At 38.6% G+C, this 20,864-nt stretch overlaps 1 protein-coding gene across 1 annotated transcript; it reads right to left on the reverse strand.

Moving 5' to 3' along the window:
* Window positions 1-1,086: 1,086 nt before the first annotated feature.
* Window positions 1,087-1,245, reverse strand: LOC139326381 (small ribosomal subunit protein eS27-like). Its single transcript, XM_070956491.1, has one exon. It carries the CDS (start codon window positions 1,243-1,245, stop codon window positions 1,087-1,089), a length of 159 nt encoding a protein of 52 aa, XP_070812592.1.
* Window positions 1,246-20,864: the final 19,619 nt, after the last annotated feature.

The raw sequence follows: 20,864 nt of genomic DNA on the forward strand, positions 1-20,864 counted from the left end.
AAGAAGGATGATTGGATGAGAGCTGCACTATCACTACTTTCAGACCTAGGGAATGGAAAATTTACATAGTGCCACAGGAGATTCATCATAGTGGTAGCAACTTTGCTTAAAAAAAATGTGATTGTTTAATGTTACCTATTACTGCAGCAGTTTAACAAAAGTAGATGACAAATGCTGTATGGGAATAGCATGTAGAATTCACAATGAATGATGAGGAGACAGATAGAAATAAATACAGGGTGTCTGGTAATTTATACATTAGGTTGATTTTTCCTATTAAGTTATTTTGCAATAAAATTCTCTTTGCTTTAGAAACCAATCAGCTAACATATAACTGCTGCTTGTAGTTAGCATGATAATTCTTCTTCTTCTTGTACCAGGTCCCTCATCAGACATTGGCAATCATGTTGGCAATCCTATTTTTGTCAACAGCCGTATGAAAAAGTGCTGCTGAGTTTTGTCCAAACCAGTCCCGTAGGTTTTGAAGCCATGATGTTCTTCTTCTGCTTGGGCCTCGTTTGCCTTCAATTTTTCTCTGGAGGATTAAGTGAAGGATGCTGTATTTTTCTGGGTGTCTCATCACATGTCCAAAATACTCTAACTTTCGCTTTTTAATGGCTTTGATTATTTCCCTTGCATGATAATTAGGACTATCATTTTTGGATTGCAGTAATGTGGTTGACCAGTAGATGGCACCAAAGAAACTCCTAATTGCTATTTTTTGATATTGTCTGGATTTCAGCCCAAATAACCCTAACCCTATAATCATAATAAGTAGGGGTATCTGTAGACAAGACAATGATATGTGCATGACAACATAAGCTTCTTCTTTTTTTGTCTTTATGTCCAAAGTTTATTGAATGAAATAGGTAAGGCTACAAGGACAGTGCCAGAGCCACAAGGGGAGGGAGTGTTCACGCTCATCCCATAGCCACAATTGGTAGCAACTCAAGCCCTCAAAAATAACTCTGCATGCTCCCCAATTCCATTGTATAATATACTTTCATCAGTGCTCAAGAGAACCTCAGGGTCACAACCGGCAACTGTTCGCATAGTCCCATCTATCCCGTGCCAAGTGTCCACTGTTCAATGTTGCTTTTGCTGGAAAGAACATCCTTCTGTCAACCTTGCCTTTCCACTAATGGGCTGGCACAGCACAGTTGAGCAGCCAATATACAACACAACTGTCTGGGCGTGACTGAAAACCATGCTGATTTTGTAGCAACCCAGGCACTTCATGTCCATGAAGTAGAAGTTGTGGCTCTGCACCAGTCATTTCTTCTTGTGCTTCCGCTTCTCCTTCTCCTTCTCGGGGGAGGGATAATCTTATAGATGTTGTTACACTCTCCTTCATTCCTGGAAACATCTGGACAGAGATTATTGTGAAAGCAAATTATATTAACTGGAACATTTCTCATACCGTTTATTTCTACATCACTTTGTATTACTACAAGATTTAAAGGGATTTGCAATCATCAGTTTAAGAAAACAACACATGAACAATTACTTAAAGCAGCGAAGAAATGACACATTCAGTTTTTTTAAAAAGGGGGAAGAAGAAGAACTCAGTACTCACTGAGGCAAGGAGTAGATAAAGAGGCCAATACTCAAACAAGAGCCTACAAGATGTCATTGTGGGGACTTACGAACTTCAGAAGAGAAAATACTCAAAGTAAAGATTTACAAAGTAAAAGTGAAGGAGACTACTGAGAAGTCCTGCCTGTGAGTAACACACAAGTATTGTATTCTGTCATGGTGATTTAGTCAGGCTATAAAACAATGGTATTTATCAAATCTCAAAGTCCCTGTTTAGTTCTTTATATTTCAATGGCAAACATTGAAATCTGGTCATTTCTAACTAATTGGCAGCCGGTATCCTATATGGAAATCAAAACCTTACATTTTTCAGTCAGTGGGAAGACAGCCTAGACAACAACATAAGGAAGGATTGGTCTCTTAATGGACCTTTGGGCCAGGCTGTGAAGCCAATTCAACAGCTCAGAGATGATATCCAGGAAAAATCAACCAAACATGGAAACAGAAAGGTTACTAGGTGGACTATGGGAAGCAGTGTTTTTGGACAAGAGCAAATCTCCTCCTGCTCCTCCCCCTTTTCCTCCCTTTCCCCCTTCCCCTCTCTTCTTTCTTCCATGTCTACATCAAACTTCAGACTGCCAGAATAAAGCCACTTTCTTGGCTTTGTCATTGGCCAAAAATAAGCCATTCTCGATACCTGTTTCTGATAGTAGCCAACATACCAGCAGATGGGCCGGGCTTTGTCTCTCTCTCTCTGCATTCACACAGCATGTTGTTATCCACTAAAAGCCTCCACTTGAGCATAGTGGTGTTACACTTTAGGTACACCAACTCTCAATTTATTCAGGGTCCTCCGAGTAGTATAATGGAGGTTGGGATTCTTCAGTCATGACCTCCTTGAATGTTATTCCTTGCTCAGTGGAGTAAAAAAGAAGAAACGAGCAATTCACCAGTCAAGAAACTGAGCAGACAATCTAGCTCAATTTCTAGTTAGATGGGTGTAAGCAATCCCTCTTTTTTAAATATTTTTTTTCTTTTGAAAAAAACTGATTTGTTCTTTCATCTGAAGAAACTAAGAGCTCTTCCACACATCTTGCCGGAGAAAATTTGTCTTGAATTTAAAATAAGGACTAGGACATTTCAACCAGGTTCTTGCTCTGTGTTACTTGGAGGCTTTAATAACCACAACTAAGCAAATTCACAGATATCCTGTGAACTTATTTTTATCTGGGTTTTTATCTGTGGGTCCAGTCCGCTCCCACAGAGAGGGTCTCCTCAGGGTGCCATCGGCCAAGTTATGTCGGCTGGCGACACCCAGGGGGAGGGCCTTCTCTGTGGGAGCCCCAGCCCTGTGGAATGAACTGCCCCCGGAAATACGTAAGATCTCCGACCTCCGGGTGTTTCGCTGCGCACTGAAGACCCTGTTGTTCCGCCAGGCCGGGCTATTAACATAACGATTTTAAATTGGGGTATTTTAAATTTCTGGGATTTTAATTGGAGCCTAATTATTTAATGATTTTAAATTTTAATTGTTGTTTTGTTCTGTGTTTTTAAATAGGCTGTACACCGCCCTGAGTCCTTCGGGAGAAGGGCGGTATAGAAATAAAATTATTATTATTATTATTATTATTATTATTATTATTATTATTATTATTATTATTATTATTATTATTATTATTATTATTATTTTGTTAGGATGAAAAGTATTTTTTGAATCTTTTAAAGTATTGCCTCTGATTTGATCAGAGGTGGCTTTCACATATTTTTATCACTGGTTTCGCGCATGCACCTGGCCTTCCGCGCATGCGCTTTGCTCCAGGGATGAAATGCTCCCGGTTCGGACCGGATCGCCCGATCCGGTAGCGATGGAGGCGGGTGGTTCGGAGAACCAGTAGCAAAAATCCCTGCCCTCCCCCATTGCCCAGCTGAGCTGTGCAATCAGCAGAGGCTTTTTTTAATTTTTAAAAGCATTTTTTCTACAACCTCTTTGGCCGAAAAAATGCTTTTACAAGTAAAAAAAAAAAGCCTCCGATGATTGCATGACTCAGCTGGGATCATCAGAGGCTTTTAAAAGCATTTTTTCTACAACCTCTTCGGCCGAAGGAAAAGGAAAAAAAGCCTCTGCCGATCAGGCAAGTCAGCTGGGATCATCAGAGGCTTTAAAAAAAAAAAGATTCTGCGCATGAAAACATGGCTAAATAGGATGGCATAGCACTGGGGTGGGGCATAGCACCCACCCGCGGTCACCGCTACCGGTTTACCCAAACTGGTCTGAACTGGTTGAATTCCACCCATTGGATTTGATCATCCTTAAGTCTATCTATCTATCTATCTATCTATCTATCTATCTATCTATCTATCTATCTATCTATCACCTTGCTAGCCAGTATGAAAAATGGCACCTTTTGTGAGTTTTAAGAAAGAAAAATAAAGGTTCTTCTTTCTTTCTGGGATAGGTGAGGAAGATGTAGACGAAGGAAGTTGGGACATCGCTAGAGTAATTTTATTCTAATTTTATGAAATAAGAATGTGAAATCTCATTAATCATTAAACTGTGTCATTTCAATATTTTCCTGAAGTCCGAGAGTAAATTTATTGTTTTATTGCAAGGACAAGTTTAAGGGATTGACTCCTGGTGTAATAGAAATGCAAATGAATATATTCTCAGTTCAGTGCAAGTGTTGGTTGCATGAAAGATGAGATGAGAAAATGATAATAAATTGTAAGGAGTGATTTTTAAAAAGTGGCTTAGATTGTGTAGAGAATTGATGACCTCTGGTGATCACATCTTAATAGCAGAGGATCTCTGTTCCAAGTGAAAAGCCCTGAGATCTAGGATCAGATTGATCCCAGGTTTGGGAAATTGCCAGAGGATTTAGGTCTTAAGTGGCTGTGAAATGAATAGCTGCAGTCATTAATATGAAGAGAACAATTTATGGTAGATGGGATGCAGGCCTAAAGTAACATGCAGAAATACAGTCCTTTGGGAACAGAACAATTTTATTTTCCTGCACACCACTATCATTTCTCCTACTGCTGAATAAGAAAAGTGAGATGATATTGCCTGTCAGGGATACATTTTAATAGTCAAATACAGCCCTATTGAAGTGCTTTGCATGCATTATTTAGCTGTTCTAATTACAGACCTATAATAAAAGACAGCATTGTTGTCCTTGTACCACAGAAGAGGAGACCCAAGGTTAAGACACATCCATTTGCAGAACCTCAGACTCTTAGGCATGGCACTTCACTTCTGAGGGACTAGTATGTCAGAATGTCAGAGCCTGGCTTTGCTTAGCACATGTATGTATATATATACAGTATATATATATGACTTGTATATAAACCACTGTTTGAAAAACCTCTGTGTCCTGTATTTTGCTCTTGGGTTGTCTCAAAATACCGTGTTTCCCCCAAAATAAGACCCTGTCTTATATTTTTTTGAACCCTGAAATAAGCGCTTGGCCTTAGTGCCAGGCGCTCAAAAGCCCGACTGGGCTTATTATCAGGGGATGCCTTATTTGGGGGAAAACAGGGTAGTAGTCACCAGTGGTGGGTTCCTCCCGGTTTGGTCTGGTTCTGCCGAGCTGGTAGCAGTGACAATATGAAGTCACCGAACCAGTTCTGCCCCCCGCCCCCCGCATTATTCTTACCTTTTATTTGGCCCCACCCCCAATCTATTGCTGCCTCCTGAGTCCCAGCTGATCGGTTAGAGAGAAAAAAACTGTTTAAACTCTTGCTGCGGGGCTTCAAAGGGTCGCCCTACAGCTGATCAGTGTTAAAAGAAAACAAATGAGTAGCCCGGTGTCTGCAAAAATAAATGAGTAGACTAGTGCCTGCAAAAATAAATAAGTAGACTGGTGCCTGCAAAAATAAATGGGAAGACCAGTGCCTGCAAAAATAAATGAGTAGACCGGTACAGCTCTGCAAGTAGTTAAAAGCCTGGTAGACCAGTACCTCTGCTAAATCCTAAAGAATTGTCACATGACCATCAAGCCACACCCAAAAAATAAGCCACGCCCACAGAACCGGTAGTAAAAAAATTTAGAACCCACCCCTGGTAGTCACGCTGTAGACACTCTGACTCATGTATAGTAATGGGGATGGCTTCTAGCCTTCCAGTCTGCCTCCTCCAACGTAGAACAATCCTGTGCTGTCCTTTTGCAATCATCCCACTTGTGGCTGCTTTCTATTCCCATTATATGGGATTTTGAAGAGGTGGGGGCCACACAAATAAATATCTGAAATAGCTTCCCTCCTGACTATCTAACGTGGATTCAACCTGACACTGTTCCATAAAGTCGCAAAGACCAAACCCACACAGGCCCTTTGGAAGTTAGGCGCTTTTGGTTAGAAGAGTTGATGTCAATGATTGTTTCGTTTCCATTTTATTTTATGGCTTCACTCTGGTTCTGTGTGGGCTTTTAGAGTTGTGATTTATAATTTCACAACTATTGCACTGCAAACTGCTAGGAGTCGATTAGATTCAACAATACATGAGCGTGTTGCATGCTCACACATTCACATGTAGCAGTGGGTATAAAGGAACATGACAGATCGTGTTAGACTAATGTGATGTTTTCAATAAAATGAGTTGCACAGATAACATGAGCATTTGATAACATGATCATTTAAAACAATATTAAGTAGGCAAAAGTAGCTATTGGCATACATGTTGGAAGATACATGTATTATTACTTCAAAAGAAGTACCCAATTACATTATAAAACCAGTTTTCAGAGAATAATCATTGGAGATCTCAGTTTTCTCTTTGGAAATTATTAAGGGCACTAGAAAAGTAAGGAATTTTGAAGAAATCTGTGCATTACACCAAGTTGGATGATGTTCCATGGATGTTCTCACAAAATGAAGAATATTTGTTTGAAGAACAAAGTGCTATACATGTAATGAAAGTCAATAGTAATGATGCAGTTCATATATATGAACATAAACATTTCTTTATGTACCTGGGGATTCATATCCTAGGTTGTGTATTTCTTGTTGCTATTTAGTCACATAAATTAACAACCACCCCTCGAAAAAGAATTCTACTTTTAAGGACCATAAATAATATGCCGGAGAAAGAAATTAATGCTACTCATAGTGTCAGCCCTTCAAGGTTGTCCAGATTAGAAAACAAACTCCAAAAGAAGACTAGATCTGTTTTATGGAGTTGGCTATAGCCCCTGCAGACAAGAAGTCCAAAATTGACTACAAAATGCTATAATATAAGCATATTTTAGTAGCTGCACAACCACAGTACATCCTCCTTAGCATAATAATGGAGCATTGGTAATATGGAATAAAAATAAATATAGAATTTCTATCTGTCAATCACGTTTTCTGGGCATCAAAACCCTCCAAATAACCAAACACATTAGAAGACAGAATCTTTTCTCATTGACTTACTGTGAGAGGAGAAGCAATCAAAGGACTGAAGAGACATTTCAATCTGAATACAAGGTTGATCAAATATATATTTTTTTTAAAAAGGGAGTGACCTAATATTCCTCTCCCATATTCACGAGTTCCCATAAGGCAGCACTGGGTGTGCCTAGGATTGCCCCTGTGTGCAATTCTTAAAAGTTAGATTCAAGAGCTAGCACTAGCAGCTTTTTTTTTTTTTTTTTTTAAAAAAAAGCCTGCTTTGAAAGACAGGTGAGCATTCAATGTCTCCCCAAATATTTCTCCAGTTCACATCAAAGCTGAGCCAGAGAAAAATCCCTGAGAGCAATTAGAGATGCAATTCTAAACATTTTTTTAGAAGAAATACTTTTAGTAGTTTAGCTAGTTTGGAATACTTTCCCCCCCCCCACATTATTTATGCTAATGAATTTGTAAGCTGACTTGGACGCTGAACTGAATGCTGCTGGGTTTGTACATTTTAGGGTTCTTCTGCTGTTATTTCAGCTTGGTTTTATGTAGCTTTCTGTTGTTTTATGATTGAGTTTTATTGTTTTGCTTTCATTTTACAATGTTTTTATTTCCTGAAAGCCACTTGCTGAATTTGTTGCAAGACTGACAGGTGGTGTACACTGCCTTGAAATAAATAAATGTGTTGGCAAGGCAGCCTCAAATTGTTATCATTTAATAGCTGGCTTCACAAAGGACAGAAAGCTGCAGTGTCATTTTATTGGTTATGGCTTTATACAGTGTGTGAACTCAACCAGTGAATTATGTTAACCATGGTTTATGGCTTAGCTTATTATGCTAATACTGCTGATTCAACAAACCATGGATAACGAAACCATTACGTAGTTTGAGGCGTGACACAGATTTTTCAGCACAATCCTAACCCTTACAGAAATGATTACTACTGCTGTCAAACAGCGCTTACAACTGTGTTTAAACTAGAAGCCTTGAATTCTAAATAGAACTGGGACAACTGGGACACGAGTCAAAAATACTAGAAAAGCAGAATTGCAAAAACCTAAAAGAGAGAGGGAGAAAGAAAGAGAAATGTGTCATCCTTTCCATTCTGAATGCGTACCTCAGATTTTCTGAATTTTTATAACCTGGAAGAGTCCTCATATTTAACTAAAGGTTCTCTAAACTTGCTGATCTTATCATGAGCGTTGTGACTGTGGAACTGTCTCAGGTTAATACGGAGAAGACATAAACACAATTCAGAGAGACACTGGTGTTGCTGAAGCTTTAATGGCATTTATAGGTCAGAGAGCAATAAGAAATTTAGACTATTGAAACAAGCACAAGAATTATTGATGGACCATCTCTGTCCAGCTCTATTCTGAATGGACTCAAGATTTACAAGTTGTCTCAGTGTGTCTATTGTTCTGAGAATGACCCGCTTGCTCATAATGTCGGCAAGCAATTTGCTCTGTGCATTCCAATTATTTTATAGGCATCTGCAAATCTTTCTAGAAGAATGGTGGCTGAAAATTCAGCAGTCTGCCTGCCCCAGATCCACACAAAAAGAGGCATTTAGCTCTGAAGGGTCAAGCTAGCCATTCATAATAGGAGGGCAGTGGGGGAGAAATCAAGAGAATTAACATAATCATCAAGATTTTCAAAACAAAAGGACTATAGAGTAATCTGGAAACACAGTAGAGTCTGCAAGCTAACATTAAATGAACCCAATTTTCAAAAACATCGTCACATTTCTATACAAAGCAGCATATCAACCTAAAGGTTTGCACATTCTGACAGAGGGACGAGTAATGGCTCCTTGTAGACATGACCCTTGATTCATAGCAGGACCTCCCACTCACTTACTTAAGTTTTTAAAGATTTTTAAAAAGAGGAGAAACTGGAAAGCCAATTACTTTTCTCTAGTATTAATTTTATTTACATATCTCTCTGTCTCTCATCTCTATGTGTCTGTCTGTCTGTCTGTATGTCTGTCAAACTATCTATCATCTATCTATCTATCTATCTATCTATCTATCTATCTATCTATCTATCTATCTATCTATCATCTATTAATTCTCTCTCCCACCTCCCTCCCTCTCTCTCTCTCTTGTACTGAAATGGCCTAGACTAGAGAGTATTATTAGCACTGTGTCTTTGATAAACTGGGGGTTTGTGGCACATCATGTCTCTAATGAGAATCATTCTGTGATAGTAAAAATTCTGAAAGTATCTAAGGGGGTTTCCAGTCTTGTAGTCCTTCAGATATGACCTAAGATTGGCTCGTAGAATTATCTGCTACAATGTCCTACCTGTTAATGACTACTTCAGCTTCAATCACAACAATACACGAGCACACAATAGATACAAACTTAAAGCGAACCGCTCCAAACTCGATTGCAGAAAATATGACTTCAGCAACAGAGTGGTCAATGCCTGGAATGCACTACCTGACTCTGTGGTTTCTTCACCAAACCCCCAAAATTTTAACTTAAGACTGTCTACTGTTGACCTCACCCCATTCCTAAGAAGTCTGTAAGGGGCGTGCATAAGAGCACCAGCGTGCCTACCGTCCCTGTCCTAATGTTCCCTTTATTTGTATTCATTTTATGTATTCAATTCATGCTTATACTTATATATATTATCTAATACATACTTGACAAATAAATAAATAAATAAATAAATAAAATAAATAAATATAATCTATAAGGCAATATAGCATCTAGTAGGAAAAGAGTGAAATTGCCACTCCTGCCACAACTGAAAGTTTGTCACTTTCCAGTTTCTTCCTTCCCTTAGTGTGCTACAGCAAGATCCCTTATGGATTCTTTTTATGACATTCTACTTCATGTTGTTAACAAAGGATGTGCAATGCATGTATCAGAAAATAGCTTCCCCTCCACATACTGACTGTATATGAACAGTCTTATCATTTCCAGGAGAATGGTTTTATTAAGAGGTTTAAGAGTTAAAGCATTTCTACATAAACATTTAGAAGCAGTAAGAATCGTAGTGCTTGGCCTGCTAAACGTTGACCACTGAGGGTGAAAACCTGCTACAGACTTCTTAGCTCACTTGAACTACTAATATTTGGAACCGTTGACCTTTCGAAATAGATGTTTCAAACAGTGTTTGTGTCACTCTGAAATGATGTGAGTTTCTGTAGGATGATACTCTTCTCAGCCTGTACTTTATGCTCCAACAGACTTAACATTTTGAAATCTGTGACTAAAGTACCTTCAATTTTGAGTGCAAATCTAATTAATAAGCTCAAGTGAACTGGTAGTGATAAGCAGCTCAGTGGGAAGGTCAATCTCAGAAGGCAATCTTCATGAAATATTTCTTTCTCCCACTTGCTACCTGGCACCTGCCATTCTCTAATCGAAATACTTCAGGCTTCTGTCAATGGGGTTTGGTAGTTTGGATGAGCAAATGCAATTTAGCTTATTTCATCTGCGGTAATAAAATATTTCACTACTGGTAGTATGCGCATTTTATTATGGGCAATAAAGTTGAAGGTCATATCATTTAGAAAAAGAAGAAGAAAAGGGATTGATTTCTGGGAAAAATGGCAGTTAAGTAGTTGGCAGTAGCATTTAATGAACAATATACTGAATACTGTTCTTTAGGATAAAATGGGACACTGTCCTTTGGCCCAGCTGAAGTTCTTTGAAGTACAGATGTGAGAGATTCTTGCTTCCAGAGATAAAATATCGAACTAGCTAAACTTCTGGGTGTTAATCTCATGTGAGTGTTTCTTGGTGGGAATATACAGTAAATGCATGTCATATAAAGGAATGACTGACACAATATGATCCAGCTGCTTGAAACCCAGGTAACTTGATTTTATCTGAAATACATTTGGGTGGTGTGAATGGATGTGAATCCATGGCCCAAAAACAAAGTGCACTTCAAACCATTTTTATTTCTCAGCTGGAACCTCCTCTCAACAAACCAATCACCCAAATCTGGTAGACTAATATTCTATTGTTTAAAGTATACATTCAATACTTTAAGCTTTCAAATAGGCTTTAACACATGTAGATTTTAACTCCCAGGATTCCCGAGCCAGCGTGGCTGATTGGGGAATTCTGGGAGTTGAAGTCCATAAGTCTTAGAGTTGTCAAGGTTGGACACTCCTGGCTGAAACCATTAATATCATTCTTAGCTTCTCAAACCAGGGGGGGAAAATCACAACAAAGATCCCCTCATAAATGTAGTGGGGTTTTATAATGGTTTTCAGTGTTGAAAAGGCATCTCCTGGCTGTAGAAGACATGCCTATTGCTAATCTTTAAAAAGATGAGGGGGTTGTGGAAAAGGAGAAGGGAGAAGCACTGAGGTGGACTTCAGCCCTCAGTGTTTCCCTTATCTATTTGTACCTTTGAGCTGACAGTTGCAGGATACGCAGACAATCAGTGAATTATATACTTTCAGTTAAAGATATTTCCTCAAGCAAGGCTTGAAGTACATTTTATTTAGAGATGAATGAGTTCCTCTACACCATGGAAGAGGTGTACCGCAGCTCTTACCTTAAAATTTAAATCTCTCCATTGGTTTGAGAACTACAAGCCAGGTAATATGGACATTTGTCTTCAAACATCTAAGTATTTTTAGGCAGCCAGATAGTATTTAATCATATACATTCCCCAGTACCAGATTCTGTGCAATTGTATCGTCAATCATAAAACCCAACAAGGTTTCTGTAGCAGGGGTGAAATCCAGCAGGTTCTGACAGGTTCTGGAGAACTGGTAGCGGAAATTTTGAGTAGTTCGGAGAACTGGCAAATACCACCTCTGGCTGGCCCCAGAGTGGGGTAGGAATGGGGATTTTGCAGTATCCTTCCCCCTCAAGTGGGGTGGAAATGGAGGTTTTGCAGTATTCTTCCCCAGCCATGCCCACCAAGCCACGCCCACAGAACCAGTAGTAAAAAAAATTGGATTTCACCACTGTTCTGCAGCCTATACCAGCAGCCTGAGACTCTTGCAAGCATCCATCTTCTACAGTTGCTTTGACAATTTTGTAGTGCCAGGAAATAACTTGGTGGAGTTGTCTGGGCTTTGCCAACTTTCTTCTTTTGCATTACAGAATTTGGGGAACTTCGGAAAAAAAAAAAGCTCTAGTATGATATCGGCTGGTCATGCAAAAATGTTATTGCATGGAGAGAATTACGCTGGGAATTTTTCTCCAGTTCAGATTGAGCTGGAAAAGATTTAAAGAATCTCTAATACTTTCCTTTTGAGTATAACCCTGCCTCTTTGGTACGGTACAGCTCTCTCTAGCTTAGCGCTATCTCCCTTTATAAATTGGAAATATGCAGAGTCTGGTTGAGCTTTCTATGGAAACTCACCCACTCATGTCTCCTGATGAGATGCTTCAGTGTGACAGAATGACATCCAAAGCTTTTTGCAAGTCTTAGCCTTCAGGCACTGTAAATTCTCATCGATGTGTTTTCCTGGCCAAAAATTGTAGTGGGAGAAAAGTTGTTTGTCTGAAATGTGTTCACAAAGCTTGCAATTGTTGTCCCCCCCCCTTCTTCTTCTTTTAATTCTGGTATCCCTCAACAGATGGAGTCATCATGAATTCTATAACCTGATGATTAATACTATCCAGAATATCCAGAATATTTTTTTCCCCACTGCGATTGAGGCGTGTGAAGAAAGGTGTTAATAAGTTCAAGTATTAGCAACTGTCACTTCTTTAATGCTCCCCTGAGAAATCACATTAAAACTGCAGCACAGGAGAGAGGCTATAAAGTCTGGAGTGGGGTTGTGTCCGAAAGTGTCAGTCTGACTTTAGACCAAATCTACATATTCCCAGAGAAAAGAATGACTTCATTGAATCAAAAGGAGGGCCTGTCTGGTTTTAGCATTCTGTACTGTTTGGCAGATGTTTATAAGGAGGACAAGAGGGCAATGGACCCGTCTTAGAGCAGAGCCATTTTTTTCTCGGCTAGAAGGGAGTCTGAAGTGCCTGGCTGAGACTGGCCAGTTCCACAATCATTTTCATGCTCTGTGTGTGTGTGTTTGTGTGCAGCACTTTCTGTTCTTCTTCATGCTGGTGAACAGGCATTCCACATTTTTCCTCCCTCCTAGCCTTTGTCAGTTCATCCATCCTGTTCGCTTCCCTTGTCACACATACCGAAATGGCCAGGGATCAATGCCACCAGACAACTTTCTTTTTTCTCCATGTATTTAATTTAATTTAATTTAATTTAATTTAATTTAATTTAATTTAATTTCCAATTTATATACCGCCCTTCTCCCTGAGGACTCAGGGCGGTGTACAGCCAAGATAAAAAACATAGAATACAAATATTAAAACATTTAAAAATATATATAAATTTTGGCCCGAAAGTTAAGAATCACAGACTAATTAAAAGAATTTAAAAATTTTAAAAATTTCTTCTTAAGCCAACCCGGCTTGCTGAAAAAGATAGGTTTTCAGGGAACGACGGAAGGCATTGAGGTCCTGGATTCTTCTTATCTCCGGGGGCAACTGATTCCAGAGGGTGGGAGCCCCCACAGAGAAGGCCCTCCCCCTGGGGGCCACCAGCCTACATTGTTTGGCTGATGGCACCCTGAGGAGGCCCTCTCTGTGGGAGCGCACGGGTCGATGGGAGGTCATCGGTAGCAGCAGGCGGTCTCGGAGATAGCTAGGCCCTATGCCATGGAGCGCATGTATTGTTTGTAGGCTACAAAAAATGACCACGCGCAGCTTGTGGACTGCCACAACTTTGAGACTGTTGGCCTTTGAGATGTCTTATTTTTTAAAAAAAAAAGAGTTTGGTACAGCAACCAAACAGGACAGGTGGCTGTAGAAAAAACATCTGCAACCAGCCTACCTCCCACTAAGGATTTGTATACTACATGGGTCAGAAAATACCTACACCTTCACATCCTGGATATAAACTATTTTAACTCCTCCCCTTGGGATAATACAGGGACAGGTTTTTCCCTTGTGCCATTATTCTGCTGACCCCCTAATTCCCACAGCACTGTCTTATGTATGTATGTATGTATGTATTTATTTATTTATTTATTTATTTATTTATTTATTTATTTATTTATTTATTTATTTGTTTATTATTCAAACTTCTATACCGCCCTTCTCCTTTTGGACTCAGGGCGGTGAACAGCCAAAATAAAAACATTTATACATAACATTACAATTAAAAACAGATTTAAAATAATTAATAAATTTGGCCCATAATTTAAAATTTGTCAATTTAAAATCAGTATCAAAATTTTAAAAACCAACCCTAAAATCAAGACAGACCGGCTAACTGAAAAAAGTAAGTTTTTAGGGCCCGACAAAAAGTTCTGAGGTCGGAGATCACTCGTATCTCTGGGGGTAGATTGTTCCAAAGGGTAGATCACCAACACCTTGAAGCGCACCCGGAAGTCCACTGGAAGCCAATGCAGCTCGGGCAGGAGAGGAGTCACATGGGAGCGCCCCGTCGCTCCCATAATCCCCTGCGCGGCCGCATTCTGCACCAGTTGGAGCCTCCGGGTGTACCCCAAGGGGAGCCCCATGTAGAGAGCATTACAATAGTCCAGACGAGAGGTGACGAGTGCGTAGGGAGTAAATATGTATAAGGATATTTACCCATGTAGTAGGGCTACATTACTATTATCTCTCTCATCTCCTATTACCTTCTCCTATTGGTATAAATGATTATCACTTTGTTGTTTGTATGTAAACTGAGAGTGTATGCATGGGAGACAAATTCCTTGTGTGTCCAATCACATTTGGCCAATAAAGAATCTATTCTATTCTATTCTATTCTATTCTATTCTATTCTATTCTATTCTATTCTATTCTATTCTATTCTATTCTATTCTATTCTATTCTATTCTATTCTACTCTACTCTACTCTACTCTACCCTACCCTACCCTACCCTACCCTACCCTACCCTATTCTATATACACCAGGCCCAGGGCATATATTCCTAAAAGCTACAGGTGGAGATACTTTTGAAGTAAAAAAGATATTTTTTGAAAATTTTATTTAACATACAAAACATGTTTAATAAACTGTGCCATATCTTTGCGAAAACAATGCAATAAACATTAGTTTATAAATCACGCTGCAGTCACAATCCAGCAATATTTACATCTGGCCAGCTCCATGCCTCAAAGTCCTCTGGGAAACTGCCAAATTCTCCTTAATTAAGTATACAAAAGGTATATTGATTCCAAGGCGTTGCATAGATTGGCGTTAACACTTATATCAATCAATTGCTGCAATTTAAACCTTCTGACTTTTCACTTAATCAATGCAGATACAAATCAAACTATTTTGAAAAGTAGATGAACTCATTTGTATATGGGAAAACATGTCAATATGAGAAAGAGGCAGTAATGTTAAATATCCTACTGAAGCCAGAGGCACAGGTGTGCTGTAGTTGGTTGTTGAGTGTGTTTAATGTATTTTTTTTCCTTTATGTATAGTTTGATCAAGCAGGACTGATACACAATCTAGCTAAGAATGTAAACCACTTTCATTCCATTCTTGCACAACTCTCCAGTCTATCATCCAGATATGCTGGTTTATACTGTCTGTAATGCAACAATAATTCCTATATTGCTAGCAGCAAATTAAAGTCTTTCCTATCCAGGTTATAGTCTTCTCACATCTGGAAAGAACTGAGTTATGGGATGGATGCTGGGCCTCAAGGGGAGGGTGTGTGTGAAAGGTCAAGATGGTGACCATGACTGTACAATCAAAACCCCATTCCTTCTTTATTGTGTCACACATGCAACATACATTAGTAGGAATGAGGCTTTGATTCTGCAGTCATGGCTTCTGCAGCTTGATCTTTTTTCATCTTCCCTCTGAAGAGTCTCCAGGATTTGGGTGGGGTGCGGTGTAACACAACTTTGAATAGAAGATTATATTGGCTCATTGGTGTATTAGAAAACATTCTATAACTGTTTAGACTTATCTTGAGTTATGTGCTCTTGATTTGTTGCTGAACACCAGTCTTTAACATCCCTCAGCGGAGGCTGTAGTGATTCTTGGGAGTTATAATTCAGCAACATCTGGAGAGTCCCATGTTCTCTGCCCAAATTATATGCTTTCACATGCTCCAACCAGGCTTGGGAGTATTTCAAACAACCACTCCTTCTCCAGATGCAGGATCGGCCCGGCCTTCACCAACAGAAAGAATGCTACAATGTCTAAAGACAACCCCTCTACTAAATCCCCCTTCCTACTTTCCCACACATGAGAAGGTGGCAGCATGGAAGCTTCCGGTCTAATATGGCTTCCAAAGCTGACATTGGGACTGTTTCCATGAGTGCTGGCCATTATTCTGAAAAATGGAGGAGCTTATTTCACTCGGTGTGTTGTACCTTTAGTTACCTCTGTGGTGTAAATTTGTCCTATGCTTGCTTGCTGGAAAATTTTGGACTCTTGCCTGTGTGTATATGTGCCTCTGAGTGTGCATAAGTGGTCAGTGTTGATTCCTCCAAGTGGCAGGAAACATTTCATGACAAGGTCAAGATGTGGAGAAAGCTAAATGGCTGCTAATCCCACAAAAGGTGGGTTGTAGACTCTCTATCACAAAGGGAAGAAAAATGTTGACAGGACCTAAAAGATGGACATTTCAGAGCTGCATTGCCCCAGGCATAACAAGGAACTGCCATTTGTTCGAAACAGCCAACAGAGAGTTCAAAGGGTGATTGTCATGCCACAACATATAACTTTATATACTGTTGTTGTTCTCTAAACCCATCTAGTGGCCAGAGAGACAAATATGCCCCAACTCTATTGTTTGAAGCTGACTCCACCCATTTATCCATCAGCTCACACTCTCAAACCAAGTGCACACTGGGAAGCCAGACTCCATAACCTTTAGCATTTGAGAAGGCAGAAGCACAAAGAAGCAACCATTTCACTCTGTGGCACATGATCATCCAAGGACAAACCCACATCCCACACACAGAGCATCGTGGGTGAGATTCAAACTGCTTGTATTTATTAATTGTTATGTTCAGCAGTAACTTAATGCTGTCTATTTTATATTTGATTCTCACTGTATGTATCCCTATTTTCCTCCGTTTCACCATATCCTGTTCTCCCAATAAAGCATTCAGATCTATGCACATGGTCCGTTTTATTGGAGGATAGGTGGGTTTAGCTGCATATCAAGCTGTATACAGACTAATGTGTAGTGGGAACAGAGCAGTGATCAAAAGGAGGCATGGGGGAGCATCTTTGAAGGAGCGTTCCAAAGGACTTGTGGTATCTATTGGCATGCTTGTTCCAAACAGTGAAACTACTGAGTTAATACAACGATTGAAGTATCAAAGAAGTGTATAAGCAGTATGGGTTAGCTTGATTGACTATTTCTCTATGTATAAGAAATGTGTATGTCAGGGAGAAAGTTCCTAGACATTAATGCCAATGCAAAGCACCTGTAGGAGCCAGTGCTTTCAACAAAATGATAAAAGCAGCACTGATGCACATAAAAAGGAACAGAATCGGTGTGGCATCAACATGGTGCTGCTATCATCATTTCTTTGCCTTTTACAACCTCCCTCCCCCTGCCCCAATGCCTCTGGGTCCATGACAAAGACAATCATATAAGGCGAAGATGATAAAACGCCTTTGAAATGGTTTCCGCGAATTAGGTTTAAAATTGGTGCAATATCTGTAATGTTCTGGGAGGAAGACACGAGGAAACATAGAAATGTAATCATTAACATTGAAATGATATTTCAGAGTTTTCAAAGAACATTTTATGAATGGAAGATTTCTCTCTCCTTACACTAATTTAGGAGAGAGACTATATTGGCAGCATATTTTGAGATAAAAGAGTTTTTTAAATCTCACCTCATAACTCTTTACATTGTAGAACACTATACACTTTCCCTTGAGTGTTTGGGCAACCCTGAAAAAAATATTGTGACTATTTATTTATTTATTATTTATTTATTTATTAAGAAAATGTACATGGTTGCCCAATTCACTCACAGTGACTCAGGGAAGCTTACAGAAATAAAATCTCAATACAAAAAACAATAAACTTTTTGAAGTTTAGTCGAAGACAATCTGTTTCTGCCTCAGTTTTTAAATTATGACTTTCAATTGTCATAAAATTAAATTAGTCCATTCAATTTATGGACAAAATTGGTCCATAATTTTTTGCTTGTCTCCTATATAATCCATATATACATGTAGAGAGAGAGAGAGAGAGAGTGTGTGTGTATATATATATATATATATATATATATATCTTTTTTTTCTTTTTTCTTTTTTTTCTTTTTCGTAGGCTTTTATGTGCATATTCTTTCTAGCCAGGTTTTACCTACGTAAACTTAGTTGTTTTACAGCCCTAGGTTCTGTGAAATCTCATTCACAAGTTTCTGGGCCTTTTTTCTGCTGACAAACTGCAACTCTGTGTTGCTCTCTGGGAGACTCAGATAGCTATTTCTGCCTTTTAAGGCGTCGTCAGTGAGCCACACCCACTTCTCAGATATCCTTCCTGTAAAGGTACTGTAAAACAACTAAGTTTACGTAGGTAAAACCTGGCTAGAAAGAATATGCACATAAAAGCCTACGAAAAAGAAAAAAAAGATACATTGTACCTTTACAGGTACAATACATATATATACATACACACACACACACACATATAGACATACATACATATATACATATACACACACACACAATTTTTCCAATTTTTTTCTACCCTGATGAACGAATTTGTATTTCCATATATATTTTCCACAATATATGAATTTATATACATATTTTAAACTTTTTGAAACCGACCTGAGTTTCTGAATTGTGCAGATTTTGGTGCACCAACTGCCATATTACAAGATCTAAAATGGACAGCTAACATCAAAAACGTCATCAAAAAAGCACAACAAAGAATGTTATTTCTGCGCCAACTCAGAAAGCTCAAACTGCCCAAGAAGCTGCTGATCCAGTTCTACAGAGGAATTATTGAGTCTGTTATCTGCACCTCTATAACTGCCTGGTTTGGTTCTGCAACCCAACAAGACAGACACAGACTTCAGGGGATAATTAGAACTGCAGAAAAACCAATTACTATCAACCTGCCTTCCATTGAGGACCTGTATAACGCACAAGTCAAAAAGAGAGCTGTGAAAATATTTACAGACCCCTCACATCCTGGACATAAACCGTTTCAACTCCTACCCTCAAAACGACGCTATAGAGCACTGCACACCAGAACAACTAGACACAAGAGCAGTTTTTTCCTGAACGCCATCACTCTGCTAAACAAATAATTCCCTCAACACTGTCTAACTATTTACTAAGTCTGCACTGCTATTAATCTTCTCATCTTCTCATTGTTCCCATCACCCATCTCCTCCCACTTATGACTGTATGACTGTAACCTTGTTGCTGGTATCCTTACGATTTATATTGATATTGTTTCCTGATTACTTATTTGTAACCTATGACTATCATTAAGTGTTGTACCTTATCTGAACGTATCTTTTCTTTTATGTACACTGAAAGCATATGCACCAAGACAAATTCCTTGTGTGTCCAATCACACTTGGCCAATAAAAATTCTATTCTATTCTATTCTATTCTATTCTATTCTATTCTATTCTATTCTATTCTATTCTATTCTATTCTATTCTATTCTATTCTATTCTATTCTATTCTAGTATGTAGTACATTTATAGATTAGGGAAATAGAAATGTTGTAAACTAACTTAACATGCAAGCCAAATTAATGTCCTCACCATCTCTACTTTCTCTCACACACATGTGTATTCTGAATTCTTAACTTGTTCTATAAATGTTTTGTTGAAAGTTATGAAAATATATTAATTTGGGTTATTCACTCCCTTGAAGCTCTTAGAGATTGAAGCATTCTGAATGCATGTCTAAGAGCTCCTGACAGCAGCATGTGACCTGAGCAATTATTAGTGAAGCAGGTTTTATAACAGAAAAGAGATTCATAAAAGAGTTATATATTTCTGGGATAGGCAAAGCCTAACACTTAAACATGTGCTCTGTGTATGTGTGCTTGGGAAGAAAGGGAGAAGGATTTGATTTCAGATTAGTAATCCCTTAGTCCAAGAGCAGGCAGAGTGATAGAAAAAGAGGGGTTGGATTTTGGCATTCAATAGAAACAGTCTTCTTAACAATGTATTTTCTAAAATTGGATTATATGATTCATGTTTGTGTTTACTGTAAAGCTTCCAAAAGTCTACCACCTCAATGAACAATTGGTTCTATGATTGGATTGTCCTTATAATAATTAAGAATCAGAATCTGCTTTTTTGTAACTTAAATACATTATTTCCTAACCTATACTTTAGGACAAAAGGGAATAGGTCTTGACCTTTTAGCGGTGTGAGTTATCCTTTGGGGTATTGGAAGAGTATAATCATATTTTGCTTCAGTCATCTCTGCTTAAACATTCCCCATTCTTACCATTTCTATTTATAGGATGTAATTTCTAGTCTGTTGATTGCCTAACTGCACTTATCTAAACCTGTTTCAAGAAGGAGTAATAATTTAGGTGAGCGCTGACTAAAGCAGAATTATGTAGAACAATTCCTTCCTGTGATTTGGAAATTATATTTCTATTGATGTGTTTACCTTATTTTGAGGATATATGAGCAGACACCTGACATTACCATATCCAGTTTGCAATTAAGTCCAATTCCAATGATTTTTTTTAAGTATGTGGAGAAGTCAATACTGATTTTCATGGTAAATGATAACTTTATATTTCTCTCCAATTTAATGATGACCATTAAAAGCTAATTTATGTAACTTCTTAATTGTCATAGCATCCAACCTACTCTTAACTAATTTGCTAATCAGATTCTGATGGGGCATTTTTTTAAAGACTTTGCTGAAATGAAAAAAAAAATAGAAGTGGTTAGTGGCAAAGCTTATTGTTTACTTCTGATAATTACTTGATAGTTTTCCAAGCGGTTACTGGTTCATCCTTT

Source organism: Pituophis catenifer, unplaced genomic scaffold, assembly GCF_029215685.1.
Source record: "Pituophis catenifer annectens isolate HBS135680 unplaced genomic scaffold, rPitCat1.0.hap2 SCAF_1, whole genome shotgun sequence".
Lineage (NCBI taxonomy): Eukaryota > Metazoa > Chordata > Lepidosauria > Squamata > Colubridae > Pituophis > Pituophis catenifer.